The sequence below is a fragment of the Podarcis muralis genome, chromosome 16 (genome assembly GCF_964188315.1).
Source record: "Podarcis muralis chromosome 16, rPodMur119.hap1.1, whole genome shotgun sequence".
NCBI classification, from domain to species: Eukaryota; Metazoa; Chordata; class Lepidosauria; order Squamata; family Lacertidae; genus Podarcis; species Podarcis muralis.
In genome coordinates this window covers 18,480,121-18,495,794 of record NC_135670.1, presented here as the reverse complement: position 1 = coordinate 18,495,794, position 15,674 = coordinate 18,480,121, and the positions used below count along the sequence as shown (strand labels likewise).

General features: G+C 48.6%; 1 protein-coding gene across 4 annotated transcripts in view; it reads left to right on the top strand.

The window, feature by feature from the left end:
* VANGL2 (VANGL planar cell polarity protein 2) overlaps positions 1-12,378 on the top strand; it is a 43,470-nt gene extending 31,092 nt beyond the window's left edge. For all 4 annotated transcript variants that reach the window (XM_028709216.2, XM_028709218.2, XM_028709217.2 and 1 more), the window contains 6 exons: positions 416-536; positions 2,179-2,786; positions 3,340-3,476; positions 4,556-4,691; positions 5,127-5,358; positions 7,931-12,378. In XM_028709216.2, the coding sequence (XP_028565049.1) occupies positions 416-536; positions 2,179-2,786; positions 3,340-3,476; positions 4,556-4,691; positions 5,127-5,358; positions 7,931-8,191 (1,495 nt within the window). In that variant the 3' untranslated portion in view covers positions 8,192-12,378. The remainder of the gene's footprint in view (positions 1-415; positions 537-2,178; positions 2,787-3,339; positions 3,477-4,555; positions 4,692-5,126; positions 5,359-7,930) is intronic.
* Positions 12,379-15,674: the final 3,296 nt, after the last annotated feature.

The window sequence follows — 15,674 nt, the reverse complement described above, 5'->3', positions numbered from 1 at the left end:
TTCGTGAGTGAATTTGACCAAGAAAGATGCGCATTACATTCGAGTAAATAAGGATTGGAAATGTTTAATGAGCAAACATGACAATAGGGCTGGGCAGTATATTGATATATTGTCCAAAACCAGTTTGAATCTCATATTGTGACATCGGTTTTATAGTTTTTGACCGGGCAATATATTGCGAAACATGGTGTGTGTGCATTTGTGAGCTCAATGGGTTAAGGGCCTGATTCTGTTCAAGGCACCTTCCTGCGGGTCCAAAAGCTACAGAACTGTGGGGCTGTGTCTGTAGGCGACTGCGAAGACAAGATGGAGGACTTGGTGGGCTGTAGCTGCCCTGAGGTGCTGAGCAGGGCAGTGTCCTATTTCCTTCCATGGTTCTCAGTGTGCATCTCTTCCTCCCCTCTGCCCATTGCAGAGATCGACGAGAGCGACACCGTTCCAAGAGTCGAGATGGGAGTCGAGGGGACAAGTCGGTGACCATCCAGGCCCCTGGGGAGCCCCTGCTGGACAACGAGTCAACTCGAGGCGATGAAAGGGTGAGTGGTTTGTGGCCGAGTAAAGGGGGAAGCCCCCCTGCGAGGGCCAGTGGCCGCCACCTCCTGCCCGCCTTTTCCTGGCTGGCTTTCCCAACCAGCTAACACCCAAACAGCGAGTGATTTATTCTGAGGTTGGGCTGGGCAAATGTTCCAGGGAACTTCCATGTGCTTTGTTCGGTAATGGAGAGAAGCAGCGACAGGCAAACCTGCACGTCAACCTGGATAGCTCAGTTGGTTAGAGCATGGTGCTGATAACACCAAGGTTGCTGGTTTGATCCCCGTATGGGACAGCTGCATATTCCTGCATTGCAGGGAGTCTAGCGAGAATGATCCTCCAGGTCCCTTCCAACTCTAAAATTCTGTGGAGCTCTGTATTTGGCGAGTCTCCTAATTGGATACAGGTTTCCTGCCCAAAGCGACTCGCAGACAGGGAAATTCTATGTGCCATGCTGCTGGTGGATCCTATAAACAAATGGAAATGTTCTTTGTGTGGCCAGTCATTTATTTATTATGGAAGTTGGATATGGGCCATATTCTTGTGCTTATCAACTGAAAGACAAAGGAAGGGGAAGTGTTGGGGAAGACTTAGAGGAGGGAGATCGGTTTGGCATTGCCAGAATGAGGAGTTGCCCCCCAATTTGCCGCCCACGGATGAGGGCAGTGCATTGGGGCCACCGTTCTAGTTTAGCCCTAGTATCAATAAGATACTTTCGTCATGCTCCGACTGAAGTTAAAAGCACCTGTTAGCAAGAAATTTCTCAAAAAGCCCTTGGCAATAGGCTTATCGGAGATCAAAAATATTAGGACAGAGGTGTATATGAAACACTTAATACAGAGATAGTCCCATCTGGCCCAGCCAAAATGATCAAGGGGCCAGAGCGATGCTCCTAAGAGGCAAGGTTTTGCAGCATCTGGAACTTTAGAGGAAATGTGAGTAAGGGGTGACATGAAAGAACTTTATGAAATTATGCGTGGCATGCAGAAGATGCATAGAGAAAAGTTTTTCTCCTTCTCTCATAATACTAGAACTATGGGACATCCCACAAAGTGGAATGTTGGAAGGTTCAGGGCAAACGGAAGAAAGTCCTTCACGTGGTGCACAAACTATTCAACTCACTCTCACGGGAGGCAGGGATGGCTTTAAAAAGAGGGATGGACAAATCTGTGGATGTTAAGGCTATCAATGGCTACTGGCCACGATGGCTCTGCTCTGTTTGCCTCCATGGTCAGAGGCAGCAAATGCTTCTGAATCCCAGTTGCTGGAAAACCGCAGGCGTGCAGAGTTGTTCTTTGTGCTCAGCTCCCACTTTCGGGTTTCCCATTCAGGCATCTGGTTGGTCCCTGTGAGAACAGGACGATGGACTAGATGAGTTATTGACCTGATCCTGCAGGCTCTCACAGGCGTGTGACTAGACAAGGGAGGAGCAGCACCCATCTGCTGAAGTACGCATGAAGAAGCTTTAAGGCAGTCAGTCCACCTGGCCTGTTCCTCTCTGCCATTACTGGCACCTATTTGCAGCAGAGGAAAGCTGTGCTCAGCACCCCAAGACTTGACCCTTCTTGGTGCAAGAAGGTGTCCTACCATGAGATGTCTGCCTGCTCCCTCACCTGCCCCTGCTTGGCCCTTTCCCTTCTTTTGCAGGACGACAACTGGGGAGAGACCACCACGGTGGTGACCGGCACGTCTGAGCACAGCATCTCCCACGATGACATCACGCGCATCACCAAGGACATGGAGGACAGCGCCCACCTGGACTGCTCCCGCCACCTGGGCGTCTCGCTGGGCGGGGCCCTGGCCCTCCTCTCCTTCCTCACGCCCTTGGCCTTCATGCTGCTGCCCCAGCTGCTGTGGGGGGAGCGGCTGGAGCCGTGCGGGACGCCTTGCGAGGGGCTCTTCATCTCGGTGGCCTTCAAGCTCCTCATCCTCCTGCTGGGCAGCTGGGCCCTCTTCTTCCGCCGCCCCAAGGCCTTCTTCCCGCGGATCTTCGTCTTCCGCGCTCTCCTCATGGTGCTCGTCTTCCTCCTGGTCGTCTCCTACTGGCTCTTCTACGGCGTCCGGATCTTGGACTCTCACGACACCAACTACCAGGGCATCGTCCAGTACGCCGTCTCCCTGGTGGACGCCCTTCTCTTCGTCCACTACCTGGCCGTGGTTCTCCTCGAGCTGCGGCAGCTCCAGCCCCATTTCACCCTCAAGGTTGTCCGCTCCACCGACGGGGCGAGCCGGTTTTATAACGTCGGCCACCTCAGGTGAGGAAGGGCTGCAGTGGAGGGTGCACAGTTGGCGGTACAGCTTGTTCTGATCATGCTGATGATGACAATGACCTGCCCTTTGCCAGCATGTCCTAGGACGGGTTACAACAATTTAAATTTTTTTTAAAATGGTTCAGACACGTTACATTCACAAGAGTAGAGTGCAGCATGAAAACACACATCTTGGGGTGCTGAAGGCCAGGATTGATTTGTTTGATTGACTTCAGTAAGATTTTTTTAAAAAAAATACATCTCCCATCTGACAGGTAAACAACTATTTGTTGTTGACATCCCCTTTCCAGGGGAGTTTTTAATGGCTGATGTTTTATTGTGCTTTAAATACTTTGTTCGGAGCCGCCCAGAGCAGCTCTGGGGCAACCCAGCCAGATGGGTGGCATATAAATAATGAAATCATTGCTATTGTTATATTATTAAAATGAATGAAATAAGTAACAGGCCGCGGGCACTGGAGACTCCATTAATCAATCAGTCCATCAATTATGCTTCCCTTCATCTGAGGCCCCCCTTTTCTTTCTCTGCCTCCTTGCAGCATCCAGCGAGTTGCTGTGTGGATCCTGGAGAACTACTACCACGACTTCCCGGTCTACAACCCGGCCCTCCTCAACCTCCCAAAGTCCGTTCTCTCCAAGAAGATGTCTGGCTTCAAGGTGTACTCCCTTGGCGAGGGTGAGCGATCCTGGCTCTCTGAATCATAAAATCGTAGACTTGGAAAGGGACCCTGAGGCTCATCTAGTCCAGTGTTTCCCAACGTTGTGTCTTTAGCTGTTTTTGGACTACAACTCCCATCATCCCTAGCTAGCAAGACCAGTGGCCAGGGATGATGGGAACTGTAGTCTGAAAACAGCTGGAGAGCCAAGTTTGTGAAACACTGATCTAGTCCAACCCCCTGCAATGCAGGAGTATGCAGCTTTCCCATATGGGGATCGAAATTGCCACCTGGGCATTATCAGCACCGTGCTCTAACCAGCTGAGCTGGGTGTACATGCGAAGCAGTCTTGCAAATAGTCAGACCGTTGACCCACCCAGCCTGTCAGCCTCTTTCCTAGGGCTCTAACCTGTTCCCTTCAGTCTTCCGAATTGGGTTTGAACCCAGCATCATAGGAGCCAACTCCTAGGGGCTGAGGTCCCTTCTCTCTCTCTCTCTCTCTCTCTCTCTCTCTCTCTCTCTCTCTCACACACACACACACACACACACACACACACACACGTACGTTGATGGACATTGCCATTCAAATGGTGTGTGTGCACCATGTCATGTGATTATGTGAGGTGGGGCTTACCTGTCCCCTCCCCCATATTTTATTCAAGTTGGTACCCCTGCTGAGCATGCAGTGGCTGCTCTTCCATTGAATTATGCTCCCTCCTCCCCCCCCCCCCCCCCCCGCCATCCAGCACAGGCCTGCCTCTTCACTGCTGTTTCCTCTCCCCTCTTTGGCCACATTCACACCACACATTTAAAGCACTATGATACAACTTTCAACCGTCATGGCTTCCCCCAAAGAATCCTGGGAGCTGTAGTTTGTTAAGACTAATGGGAGGTGTTAGGAGTCTTCCACCCCCATTACTCTCTGAGTAAAATTTCTCAAAGTTTCCTGGGAAAATAGGAAAAATAGGTTAAGCCACTCCGGGAATTGTAGGAGGGGAATTGGGATCTCCTAACAAACTCTCAGCGCTCTATGTGTGCAAAAAGTGGTTGCCAGAATTTCAATCCTTCTTGACCTCCCCTCTCTCTTCCCGTCCTCCAGAAAACACAACTAACAACTCAACAAGCCAGTCGCGGGCTGTCATTGCCGCAGCAGCTCGACGGAGGGACAACAGCCACAATGAGTATTACTATGAGGAGGCTGAGCATGAGCGCAGGGTGCGCAAGAGACGCGCAAGGTATGCGCAAAAGGGGGTGGCTGTGTGTGCCTGTTTGTCCCACAGCAGAGAAGAAACTGAGCTTGGCTTGCCAAGTCCTTACGGTTGACATTATGCACTGTAAACTCCTTGAGGCAGAGTTGTGAAATTTATGGAAATTCTGGGGAAACGTGCAGTGCTGACTTCCCTAGCGAACCTAAACTTGTTTCATCGGTTTAACAACTTAAAATGCAATCGTTTTATACAGTAATGGCTTGTGAAATTGTGTTGTTTTTGCACATTTATGAAAATCACACTGCAACCTTTCCTTCCTTCTGCAAACGTTCTGATACCTTTTGCTCCTTTTCCTTCCCTCCACTCCCTCCTCTCCCCTCGCTGTGGCTTTGAGAGGTGAGCATGCGATGGGTTCCGCAGTCCATGGCTTACTATATCACAGGCCCCCTCTTGTCCCGACAGGCTGGTGGTGGCTGTGGAGGAGGCCTTCACTCATATCAAACGGCTGCAGGAGGAGGACCAGAAAAACCCGCGGGAGATCATGGACCCGCGAGAGGCGGCGCAGGCCATCTTTGCCTCCATGGCCCGGGCCATGCAGAAGTACCTGAGGACCACGAAGCAGCAGCCGTACCACACGATGGAGAGCATCCTGCAGCACCTGGAGTTCTGCATCACACACGACATGACACCTAAGGTAGCAAAGGGAGATCAGAGGGCCAGCCGAGATAAATGGCTGTCCTCTTAATGTTATATAGAATTCTTCTACAGAAACTGCATCGTATCCCACTAAATTATATGTGGGGCAGACCCACTGAAATTAATGGGCCCAAGAGAGTCATGCCCATTAATTTTAATGGCCCTTGATTAGGATTAATAATGGTGTGCAGCCTAGAATATTTGGGTGTGGGTATGTGTCCGAGAGGGACGCGGGTGACATTGTGGGTTAAACCACAGAGCCTAGGACTTGCCGATCAGAAGGTTGGCGGTTCGAATCCTGTGACGGGGTGAGCTCCCGTTGCTCTGTCCCAGCTCCTGCCAATGTAGCAGTTCGAAAGTGCAAGTAGATAAATAGATACCACTCCAGGGGGAAGGTAAACGGCGTTTCCATGCGCTGCTCTGGTTCACCAGAAGCGGCTTAGTCATGCTGGCCACATGACCCGGAAGCTGTACTCTGGCTCCCTCGGCCAATAAAGCGAGATGAGCGCCGCAACCCCAGAGTCGGTCACGACTGGACCTAATAGTCAGGGGTCTCTTTACCTTTACCTATGTGTCCAAGAGTCACTGTTGTTGCTATGCCATTTTGGCATAGAGCTCTTCTGGATCATAACAAGGCTTGGACCTGGTCCGTTGTCCTAACGGCAGCAGCCCATCCCATAGTTGCATATTCCCATCAGCCAGCATTCAGAGATAGACTGCCTCTGAACTTGGAGGTTCAAATTTAGCTCTTTAAAAAATGGCTTTTTCTTCTGTTTAAATAATAACACTCAGCAATTTTCCAAAGTGACCTTCAACACTGAGGAAACCCAGACCCTAGCCATTCAGGCTTTAAAGCCCAAGAGCAGAGGCAACCTCCCCCAACTTATGGGGCCTTCAAATGTCTGTTTGGACTCTTATCTCTCATCATCCCTGATCACTGGCTGTTGCTGGCTGGGACAGATGGCTTGGGGAAAGGCTGGGTTTATCTTTAGATTTTTAGTCTTCGTCAATTAATGTGGTAGCCACCTTTTTGAAGTGCAACAGAACGGTGGGATATAAATATTTTTAGTCATTCCAGGCATTTATGTATGTGTGCGGAACCTGACTTCAGGTGTCTGAGCTATAGAGGAGCCAAAAGCGCTTTGCCCTCATTCAGATGGCCTGCCTAACAGGGGTGTTGTCATGGGGCCAAGTCTCAGTGAGGGCAGTAGCTTCCTGCTTGCCCTAGTACTACCACCATTCAGATATATGGTAAAGGGTCAATAAACAGGTTCCCAAATCCTTGTTTCGGCTGTAAGTCTGAAAGTGCTAAAGATGCCTGCTCCAGAGACTGTTGGGTTAAAAAACACAAAAACACACCAATGGCGCCCCCTAGCAGCGTGAAGCATGATTGCAAGTACTGTTAAAGTTGGCCTACGCTGCTTCTTGGTGACGCCTCCCCAGCTTTTGCAGCCTGCAAACAAGCGCTAAGCTCTTTCAAGCAGGATTTTAGTTTTTGCCATGTGTTAGGCAGTGCAGTTGAATTGGAGTTGGAAGGTGGGGGTTACATATTTCAACTTCAAGTAGAGCTTCATTCATTGGATATTGGATTGTAGAATATTGCCCTTACATTCAGAGCCAGATTACAGATTCCTTGACATGATAGAAGTCTATTAATGACATGATGGAAGTTTGCAAAATTATGCAGGGCATATAAAGAGAGGACAGAGGAAACATATTTCTTCCCTCTCTTGCAACACATGTGGACCCTCAGTGAAGCTGAAGATAGTAGTAATAATAATAATTTTATTATTTATACCCTGCTCATCTGGCTGGGTTTCCTGGGTCAAACGTTTTAAAAGTACTTATTCATGGAGTGCACAGTTAAACTCTGGAACTCTCTCCCACAAGAGGCAGTGGTGGCCACCAACTTCAATGGCTTTAAAAGAGGGTTGGACAAGATTCATGGAGGGAGAGGGCTATCGATGGCTTTGAGCCATGATGGCTGTGCTTTGCCTCCACGGTTGGAGGCAGCAATGCTGCTGGATTCTGGTTGCTGGAAACCAGAGTGCTGTTGTGCTCGGATCCTGCTCGGGGGCTTCTGTTTGGCCACTGGGATAACAGGATGTAGTGGGACGCGGGTGGCGCTGTGTGTAAAAGCCTCAGCGCCTAGGGCTTGCTGATCGAAAGGCTGGCGGTTCGAATCCCCGCAGCGGGGTGCGCTCCCGTTGTTCAGTCCCAGCGCCTGCCAACCTAGCAGTTCGAAAGCACCCCCGGGTGCAAGTAGATAAATAGGGACCGCTTACTAGCGGGAAGGTAAACGGCGTTCCGTGTGCGGCTCTGGCTCACCAGAGCAGCGATGTCACGCTGGCCACGTGACCCGGAAGTGTCTCCTTAACAGCGCTGGCCCCCGGCCTCTTGAGTGAGATGGGCGCACAACCCTAGAGTCTGTCAAGACTGGCCCGTACGGGCAGGGGTACCTTTACCTTTACCTTTATAACAGGATGTGGACTCGACGGGCCATTGGCCGGATCCAGCTGGGCTCTTCCTCTGTTCTTAAGACTTGTCCCTTCTCTCTTTTCTCCCGGCAGGCCTTCCTCGAGCGATACCTGACGGCAGGGCCCACCATCCAGTACCACAAGGACCGCTGGCTGGCTAAGCAGTGGACTCTCGTCAGCGAGGAGCCAGTGACCAACGGCTTGAAGGACGGCGTGGTCTTTGTCCTGAAGCGCCAGGACTTCAGTCTGGTGGTGAGCACGAAAAAGATCCCCTTCTTCAAGCTCTCGGAGGAGTTTGTGGACCCCAAGTCGCACAAGTTTGTGATGCGGCTTCAGTCAGAGACCTCCGTGTGAACTGAATCTGGGGTTTAGGGGATTGGATGCCAGAGGAGCGATTTGCGACGGGGAGCAGCCCTGGTGCACAACACCTGCCTCGTAGGAATTTAGAGGAGATTTCCAAGCTCGGGGTTTGGAAAGAGGCATTTCCACCAAGTTTTCCTTCCTGGAGTTGGGAGTTTGCACCTACGACCTTACATCTTCTGATGCCGCCATCGATGGACCTTTCTTCACAGTGCCAGTGGAGGGGTGGGGTGGGTGGGTGTGCCCCCTTTTTTCTTGTACCTTCTTTTTCATATTTTTTTGGTAGCAAAATTCCCAGGAGCCCAGAAGGTGTGCAAGTGGAAAGGATGGTATCTTCCCCACCCTCCCCCAACCCCTGGCCTGGTCCCGAGTGAAGTGATTGAAATTTATGGTGCCAAATTTTAAGGGCTAATTCCGTTCACTGTCTTCACCAGCATCGCCAAACACAGTTGTGGGTCTGAGGAACCTTCTTGAATGTTTGTTTGGTTGTTGTTTTTTTAAAAAAAGAACACAAACCGACTCTAACCTCACAGTTCTGGCCTTGGAAATATCACCTGATGCTGTTGTAGTGGTTGCCGTCCATCTTCTCTCGTTCTCTGTGCTTGCACAAGACTTTTGCGGAGTCCCACGAAAGCAAATGCCTATGGATGGTAGGCTTGTGTGGCTGCTATTTTTTGTAATCTTCCATCATTCCGTGGCACATGCAAAAAAACAACAACAAAAAACCCCAACCCAGCCAGCTCTCCCGAATTTTTGCAAGTCCGATCTAAAACCATCCTGTTTCAACTTCCTCTGGGGTCTTTCTCTGACTCAAGTTTTTAAACACACAAAGACACATTTTGAGGGGAGATGGGGTGAGGTTTTTTAAATGGTGACTTTTTTTTTTTAAGATGCTGTTCTCTTTTAAAGGACATCCTGTGTGTTGTAAATAGTTGACTTCTCTAGGGTGACCCAAACTGTCTCCTGGCTGGGTCTTGTCTCCTTGACTCTTCCCTGTGGTTTGACCCTTGGTTTGACTTGAAAGAAGGCTGTTACATTCTGTAGGACTTGGGTATAAGCTGATAAACTGACCCCCCTCCCCTTTCTGGAGTGTGAGAGGCTGCTTCTTTTGCACAAGCCCCTTTGAAATGAACGGCAGCCCCCACGAGCAGGTGAGCGTTCCTGTTCATTTTGACAAGGCTTCTGCAGGGAAACTGCCCAGTGGACCCTGCCCTCTTTGAAAACCACAGCAAAATGCCATGAATTTCAGAGTTCTGGAGCAACCTTGCTCCCTCCATGTTGATTTTTTTCTCTCCAGATCCTCACTATTACGTTTTTTTATTTTTTATTTTAAAAAAGCAGGTTCTCCCCTTATAACAGCTGCACTGAAGAAAATGATCCAGTGTGAGAAATGGGCAATTTGCAGCTTTGCTCTTCAAGCTGGCCAGCTTTCTGTCTGTGTTGTGGGGTGGTTTGCCTCCACTCCACCTTGAACAGCCTTGGTGGAGAGACAGAACATCTGGGTGAAGCTGCTATCTTACCATCCCAGAAAGAAGCCCCCTCCTCCCCTGTTAGTTTCCCCAGGCAACCATCCACCCTGCCTTGAGCTTTCATGCAGCTCCGCCAGCCGCCTCAATGCCTTTTGGGAAATCCAAGAACAAAGATGTTGATTGGCTGCCCCCGCCGCCAGAGCCTGATGAGGTCACAGTGGGCCGTAACTCCCATCGTCCTCTTTGTGCTTTAAATGTTTATTGTTCTGTCTGGCTATTTCTTCTGGAAGAAATTCCTTCCCCCCCATCCCACCTTTGCTACAAGGAATATACCTCAGGAGTTTTTCTGCTGAGGTTATTTCCATAGCTGTGCTGCAGTTTCAACTTACCTAGGGTTGTTTTTAAAAAAATAAAATTAATTATTATTAAAAGTAGGTGTCGGATTGCTCTCAGACTAATTGCAGTGTGAGAGCCGCTCAAGCCTTCTCTCTTTGTGGGTGGTTCTTCTTGGGGGGGTTTGGTAAGGATGTTGGGGTAAGAAATCTCAAATGGCATCTTTGGCCAGGCTCCTCCCCTCCAGCCATTTTAGACTACAACTCCCATCAGCCTCAGCCCATGCAGTTATGCTAGCTGTGGATGATGGGCGTTGTAGTCCAAAACAACTGGAGGGCCACAGCCTGGCTAGGGCTGTCAGATTGTATCACTGTGATGTTTAAATTTTATTTCACTGTGATTTTTTTTTATTGTTTCATTTTTATATATATTTGGAGCACGATCCAGCCAGAAGGTGAAGCACTTTCTCAATTATAATTCCCTTTGATTACAGCATCACTCCTGTTGAAACCAATGTGCAACGCTATGGCTGGATTCTGCCTTTTTAAATTTTAATTATTAAAGGAGGACTTTGAAAAGATGTTTCCTTAAGTTGGATCTGTCCGGTTTCGGGTGGGGCAGGGGGTGAGGGGAGTAAGCATTCTAGAACCTTCTTTCCCTGCTGTGGAATCCCACATGATGAAACAGGAGACTTCCTGATGGAGGCTGCTTAGGACCTCTTCGGCACATCTTGGTTTAAAGGGCACACCTGAAAATGTGAAGTGCAAACGTTATCTGTTGGCTACAGTCACGACCTTGGGGTGGGGGGCTTGCTGGGGCCAGCTGTAGCTCGCTGCCCATTGGGAAGCCCAGCCTTGCTGGTTGTGAAATGGCCTTCAGAAACCTGAAAATGGGGCCTACCTGCATCAGTGGGACATTTCTCCCCCTCCCATGTTGTACTGGTGAAGATTTGGCCCCCTTTTCTCTGTTGCACCATCTCCTGCCCTTTTTTGTCTTCATTTTTCTACCTATGATACCTGTTTCACTTCTGCCATAAACCTGCTTTAAACTAATGGCAACATCTCCCCCCCCCCCCCCCCCGTATGGCTTAGCCTACGATACATGCAGATCTCCTTGATCTGGCACTGGTGGGTGCTAACACCTCTACCAGAGCAGCCGAAAGGTGACCCGAGAGCCACGTAGCAGCCTCTTGAACCCCAACTGCAGCCTTCACCAATCTGATGCCCTTCAGATGGTTTGGACTGGGGCTGATGGGAGTTGTAGTCCTAAACGTTTGGCAGGCACTGGATTGGTAAAGTCTGGTGGGTTCTCTGTAGCCTCTGGCTGGGTTGCGTCCTGCACCTGTTTAATGAGTTCAGGAAGTCTTAGTTTACTCTTAGAGCAGTGGTTACCAAACTTGGGTCTCCAACTCCCACCATCCCTAACTAGCAAGACAGGGATGATGGAAACTGTAGTCTAACAACAGCTGAAGATCCAAGTTTGGGAAACACTGTCTTAGAGGAAGCAAGAGCTGGTTCTGTATGTACAAGTGTGCAGGTGAGTCCATTTCTTAAGAGGCTTCAGGCATGTTATGTAGTGATCCATTTGTGTAGTAATAATTCTCTTGTCTTGGGCGATGTGCTTTCTCTGGCTGGTGGCTGGTCGCATCCTCCTAGGGGTGGTTGCCACATCGTGGCAAAAGCTCAAAGCGAGCCAGAAGTCACAAAATGCTCACAAGCCCAGGCAAGCTCCAAGTTTGTGGCAACACATCTTCAGTGGAGAGATCTTGAATATACGGTGGTCTTTCCAACCTGGTGCTCCCTTGCTGGGTTGGCCTGCCATTCCTGTCACCCCCAGGCTGCCGTTCTGTGGTCCTGCTCACATTGCAGGGCTGTGATGGCTGGGGCTGATGGGAATTGTAGTCCAGAGCAGCTGGCAGAGCTGGGGAAAGCGGATTTAACCTGTCCCTGCTTGTATCTCTGATCTTGGCCTTCCAGGTGTGACTTCACTGCCATTTCACATTGTCACAGAGGAAACCCTTCCGGCTTGATCGCAAGTAGTGGTTTGGCAAGAGGACAAAGTTTCAGTGGCAGAAATACCACCAACTCCCCCTCTCGTATTGAAAATGTAAAATAGAAACTTCTTCCCCCCTGCCTCAAACACACACTGAATTTAGGAAAATACTTTTTTGTTTCTTTTTTAAAGACAGAGTTGGAAAAACCTTGTGCATGCGTGTAGAAAATTGTAAAATGTAAAATTGTTTTTTAATATATAAAATTTTGTTTTTACAGTTTGCAGTGGTACTAAGCATTATTGCAATGTTAGTAAGGTTTTTTTTCATAAATCTAGGAAGTAAAACTGTACATTTTTTAAAAAAAATAAAATAAACACCTTTTGGAACTTTTGAAATTCCTTTTTCCCCACCCCCTCTTTCCAATATTTACAGGAGAGGTGTGAGATTGAAATGTGTTTCTAGCTCAGCCGAAGTCCCCTTTGCAAGTTAAATGTGGAAACTCCAATCTGACCCCTGATAAATATCAAGGACTGTTCTGCTGAGGCAGAGTGGATGATAACAGCAGCACCGCAAATCAACTTTCACAGATAAGAGGTTGGCAGGTGACAACCTGCCTAGAGCCATCCAAAGAGTTTAGTTGTGGAACTGGCATTTCAGGTTCCCCATTCACAGCACATACTGGCGTCTCTCATTGATTCGTTCATCATTAAAATCACTGTAATAGAAATGGGGTTCTGAGTGGGCCTGAATCTTAGGTAGCAAGTGGCTGGGAGTCGAAGTCTCCTTTGCTATTTTGCCCTTGTTTGATTCGGTTACAGCTGTTCCTACTGCTTCTTAAAATCCACAACAGCAAACTACGACTCTTTCCCCCAAGCCGCAGGCTGCTCTGAATGCTTCTGCTGACTGCTCTTGTTGCCGTCACTCAGGGCAAAATGCAGCACATTAATGGCTTAATTAAATGCCATTATGGGCAGAGTGCATCTCTCTGGGATGAGGTGGTGGAGCAGGAAAGCAATTGACTGGAAGGTCGCTTCACTGAGCACAGTGGCTGCGCTGCAATTGTCAGAGTACGCTGTTCAGTCCGCTGTCTCTTTGCTATCTGAGACAGAATGCTGGGTGAATTCCCTTTTTTAAAAAAAGGGATGTTTTATTTTATAAAATGGATATACTGCTGGCTTGCAAAAAAAGAAAAAAAGACAAACCTCAAAGCGGTTTAAAAGAGGAAGAAAACAATAAAATTATCAGTGAAAACAACTGCATAAAACAGTCAAGTACAAATTAAAAACAGATTGAAGCTCCTGTAAACGTTCTGTGTATCTGGGTGGCTTGTCTAAACAAAAGTGTGTTTTGCAAGCACTGAAAAGAGCACAGTAAAAGGATCCGCCTGATGCCAATAGGCAGGGCGTTTCAAAGTTGAGGATTTCTATAACAAAATTCATATAAATGCGGAATGAGCACCCGTGGCACCCGTATCAGTTCCCGTTCCACAGATTAAAGCAGTCAAGTGTGCATATGTTAAGGTAATCTGGGTAAAACCGGTCCCTAAGTGTTGGCATTTGCCTGTCTTTTCTTCCAGCAGTTGGAAGCCAAGCACATGGGTACATCAACTTTTGCCGACCTGGAGTCCTGCAGATAGTCTGGACTCGCAACTCCCGTCTGCCCCAGCAGTTAGTACAAACTGGCCATCATGCCAGGGAGTTCTGGGAGCTGGGAGTCTAAAACATCTTGGAGGGCTGACGAAGGCTGCGTACTGAAAATGTGGCAATTGAGGGTGTTGTGCACTGCGTACTAGTAGCGTGCAAGCCAGTGCTACTCTGCTCTGTGCTCTGAAAGATGAGTGCTCAATTGTGGGGTTTTTGCCTAATACTTAACGGGGGTGTTTTGCCCCGCAGAAAGGAATTAATTTTCAGCTAAATAAACTGTAATTTTGGTGATAATATCAGCAATAAAGGGTTTATAATACAAAACCCAAAAGCACGAGGGGAGGAGTTGAAAAAGAAAAGAGCTCTCATCCATGCTGGCAGATTTACTGAAGCTGGGAAGAAGATATCCCTAGAGGAATTTAGGATCAGCCTTAAAAGGCTGTTGTCAAAGTAGTATTTTTATCTATTGCTTATCACACGAAACAATGGAGATTCAATTAATTCCTGCTTCTACACATCTTTACACCCTCCAGTGACTGTGCTTATAATAGCTGGGTTGCAATTGCAAGGATCTCCGAGCAGCCTTGAATGCCATGTTACTGAATTCACTGGTTTGCTTGCTCTGCAAGAGCATGTCCCATACAGATTTTTTTAAATCCAAGAGGGCGTCTATTCTGTTGGCTAAATATTTGAAGAACCTTAAGAGGAGCCTTGCTGGATCTGGTCAATGGCTCATCTAGGCCAGCAGCCTGTTCTCCCAGGGGCCAAACACGTGCCTCTGGGAAGCTTTGCAAGCAGGACCTGAGCACAAGAACACTCCTGTGGTTTCCCGCAATTGGGATTCAGAGGCATACCGTGCCCTGAAGGCTGGCTTGGGGGTTGTTTCTGAAGCCTAGGACTGCACCAGCCCTGCGCTCAGCAAGTGGGAGAAGGGGGCCCTACATGAGGATGAATTTTGAAATCCCACATGTACATCTATATGCATATAGAACCCCTTCTCAAGTGTGCCAGATGTGGCCGGTGGGGGCCTGGCTACCAGGTACAGTGGGAGTTGGGGCTGGCTGTAAATTCCTCACAAATAGTTTAAAGGTGTTTATGGGATTTATGGATTACCTGAACCCCACTTACCTGCACCTCATAGTGAGCATGTGGAATGTCAAACTCATATATATGCATTTATGTACATGTCCATTGGGGAAAAAAAATTATATTGACATCAATGTTTGGACACTCCTATACAAACTTTAGGGACGCGGGTGGCGCTGTCGGTAAAAGCCTCAGCGCCTAGGGCTTGCCGATCAAAAGGTCGGCGGTTCGAATCCCCGCGGCGGGGTGCGCTCCCGCTGCTCGGTCCCAGCGCCTGCCAACCTAGCAGTTCGAAAGCACCCCCGGGTGCAAGTAGATAAATAGAGACCGCTTACTGGCGGGAAGGTAAACAGCGTTTCCGTGTGCGGCTCTGGCTTGCCAGAGCAGCGATGTCACGCTGGCCACGTGACCCGGATGTGTCTTCGGACAGCGCTGGCTCCCGGCCTATAGAGTGAGATGAGCGCACAACCCTAGAGTCTGGCAAGACTGGCCCGTACGGGCAGGGGTACCTTTACCTTTTTATACAAACTTTACTATTATTGTTTAGGTCCAAACCATGCATTTAGGTTGGGTAGAAGGGGTGGATGAAGATGTTTAGTTTGTCCCCTTTCTCTCATCCATATGCAACTCAAAAGAACAAGTTTTTGCAAATATCAACACAATAAGAAAAAAATCACTAAACATACATGTACAGAGGGCCACCGTCCCATCCCTAATTCTTATTACCAAAGTATATCATAGAATCAGAGTTGGAAGGGACCCTGATAATCATCTATCCCTGCAAAGGAGGATTTAAAAAATTTAATACAGTGGTACCTTGGTTCTCAAATTTAATCCGGTTCAGAAGTCCATTCGACTCCTGAAATGTTCGAAAACCAAGGTGCGGCTTCCGATTGGCGCAGGTGCCCCGGAAACAATAACAAACAGCCCTATCAGATATTCAGCTTCCGAAA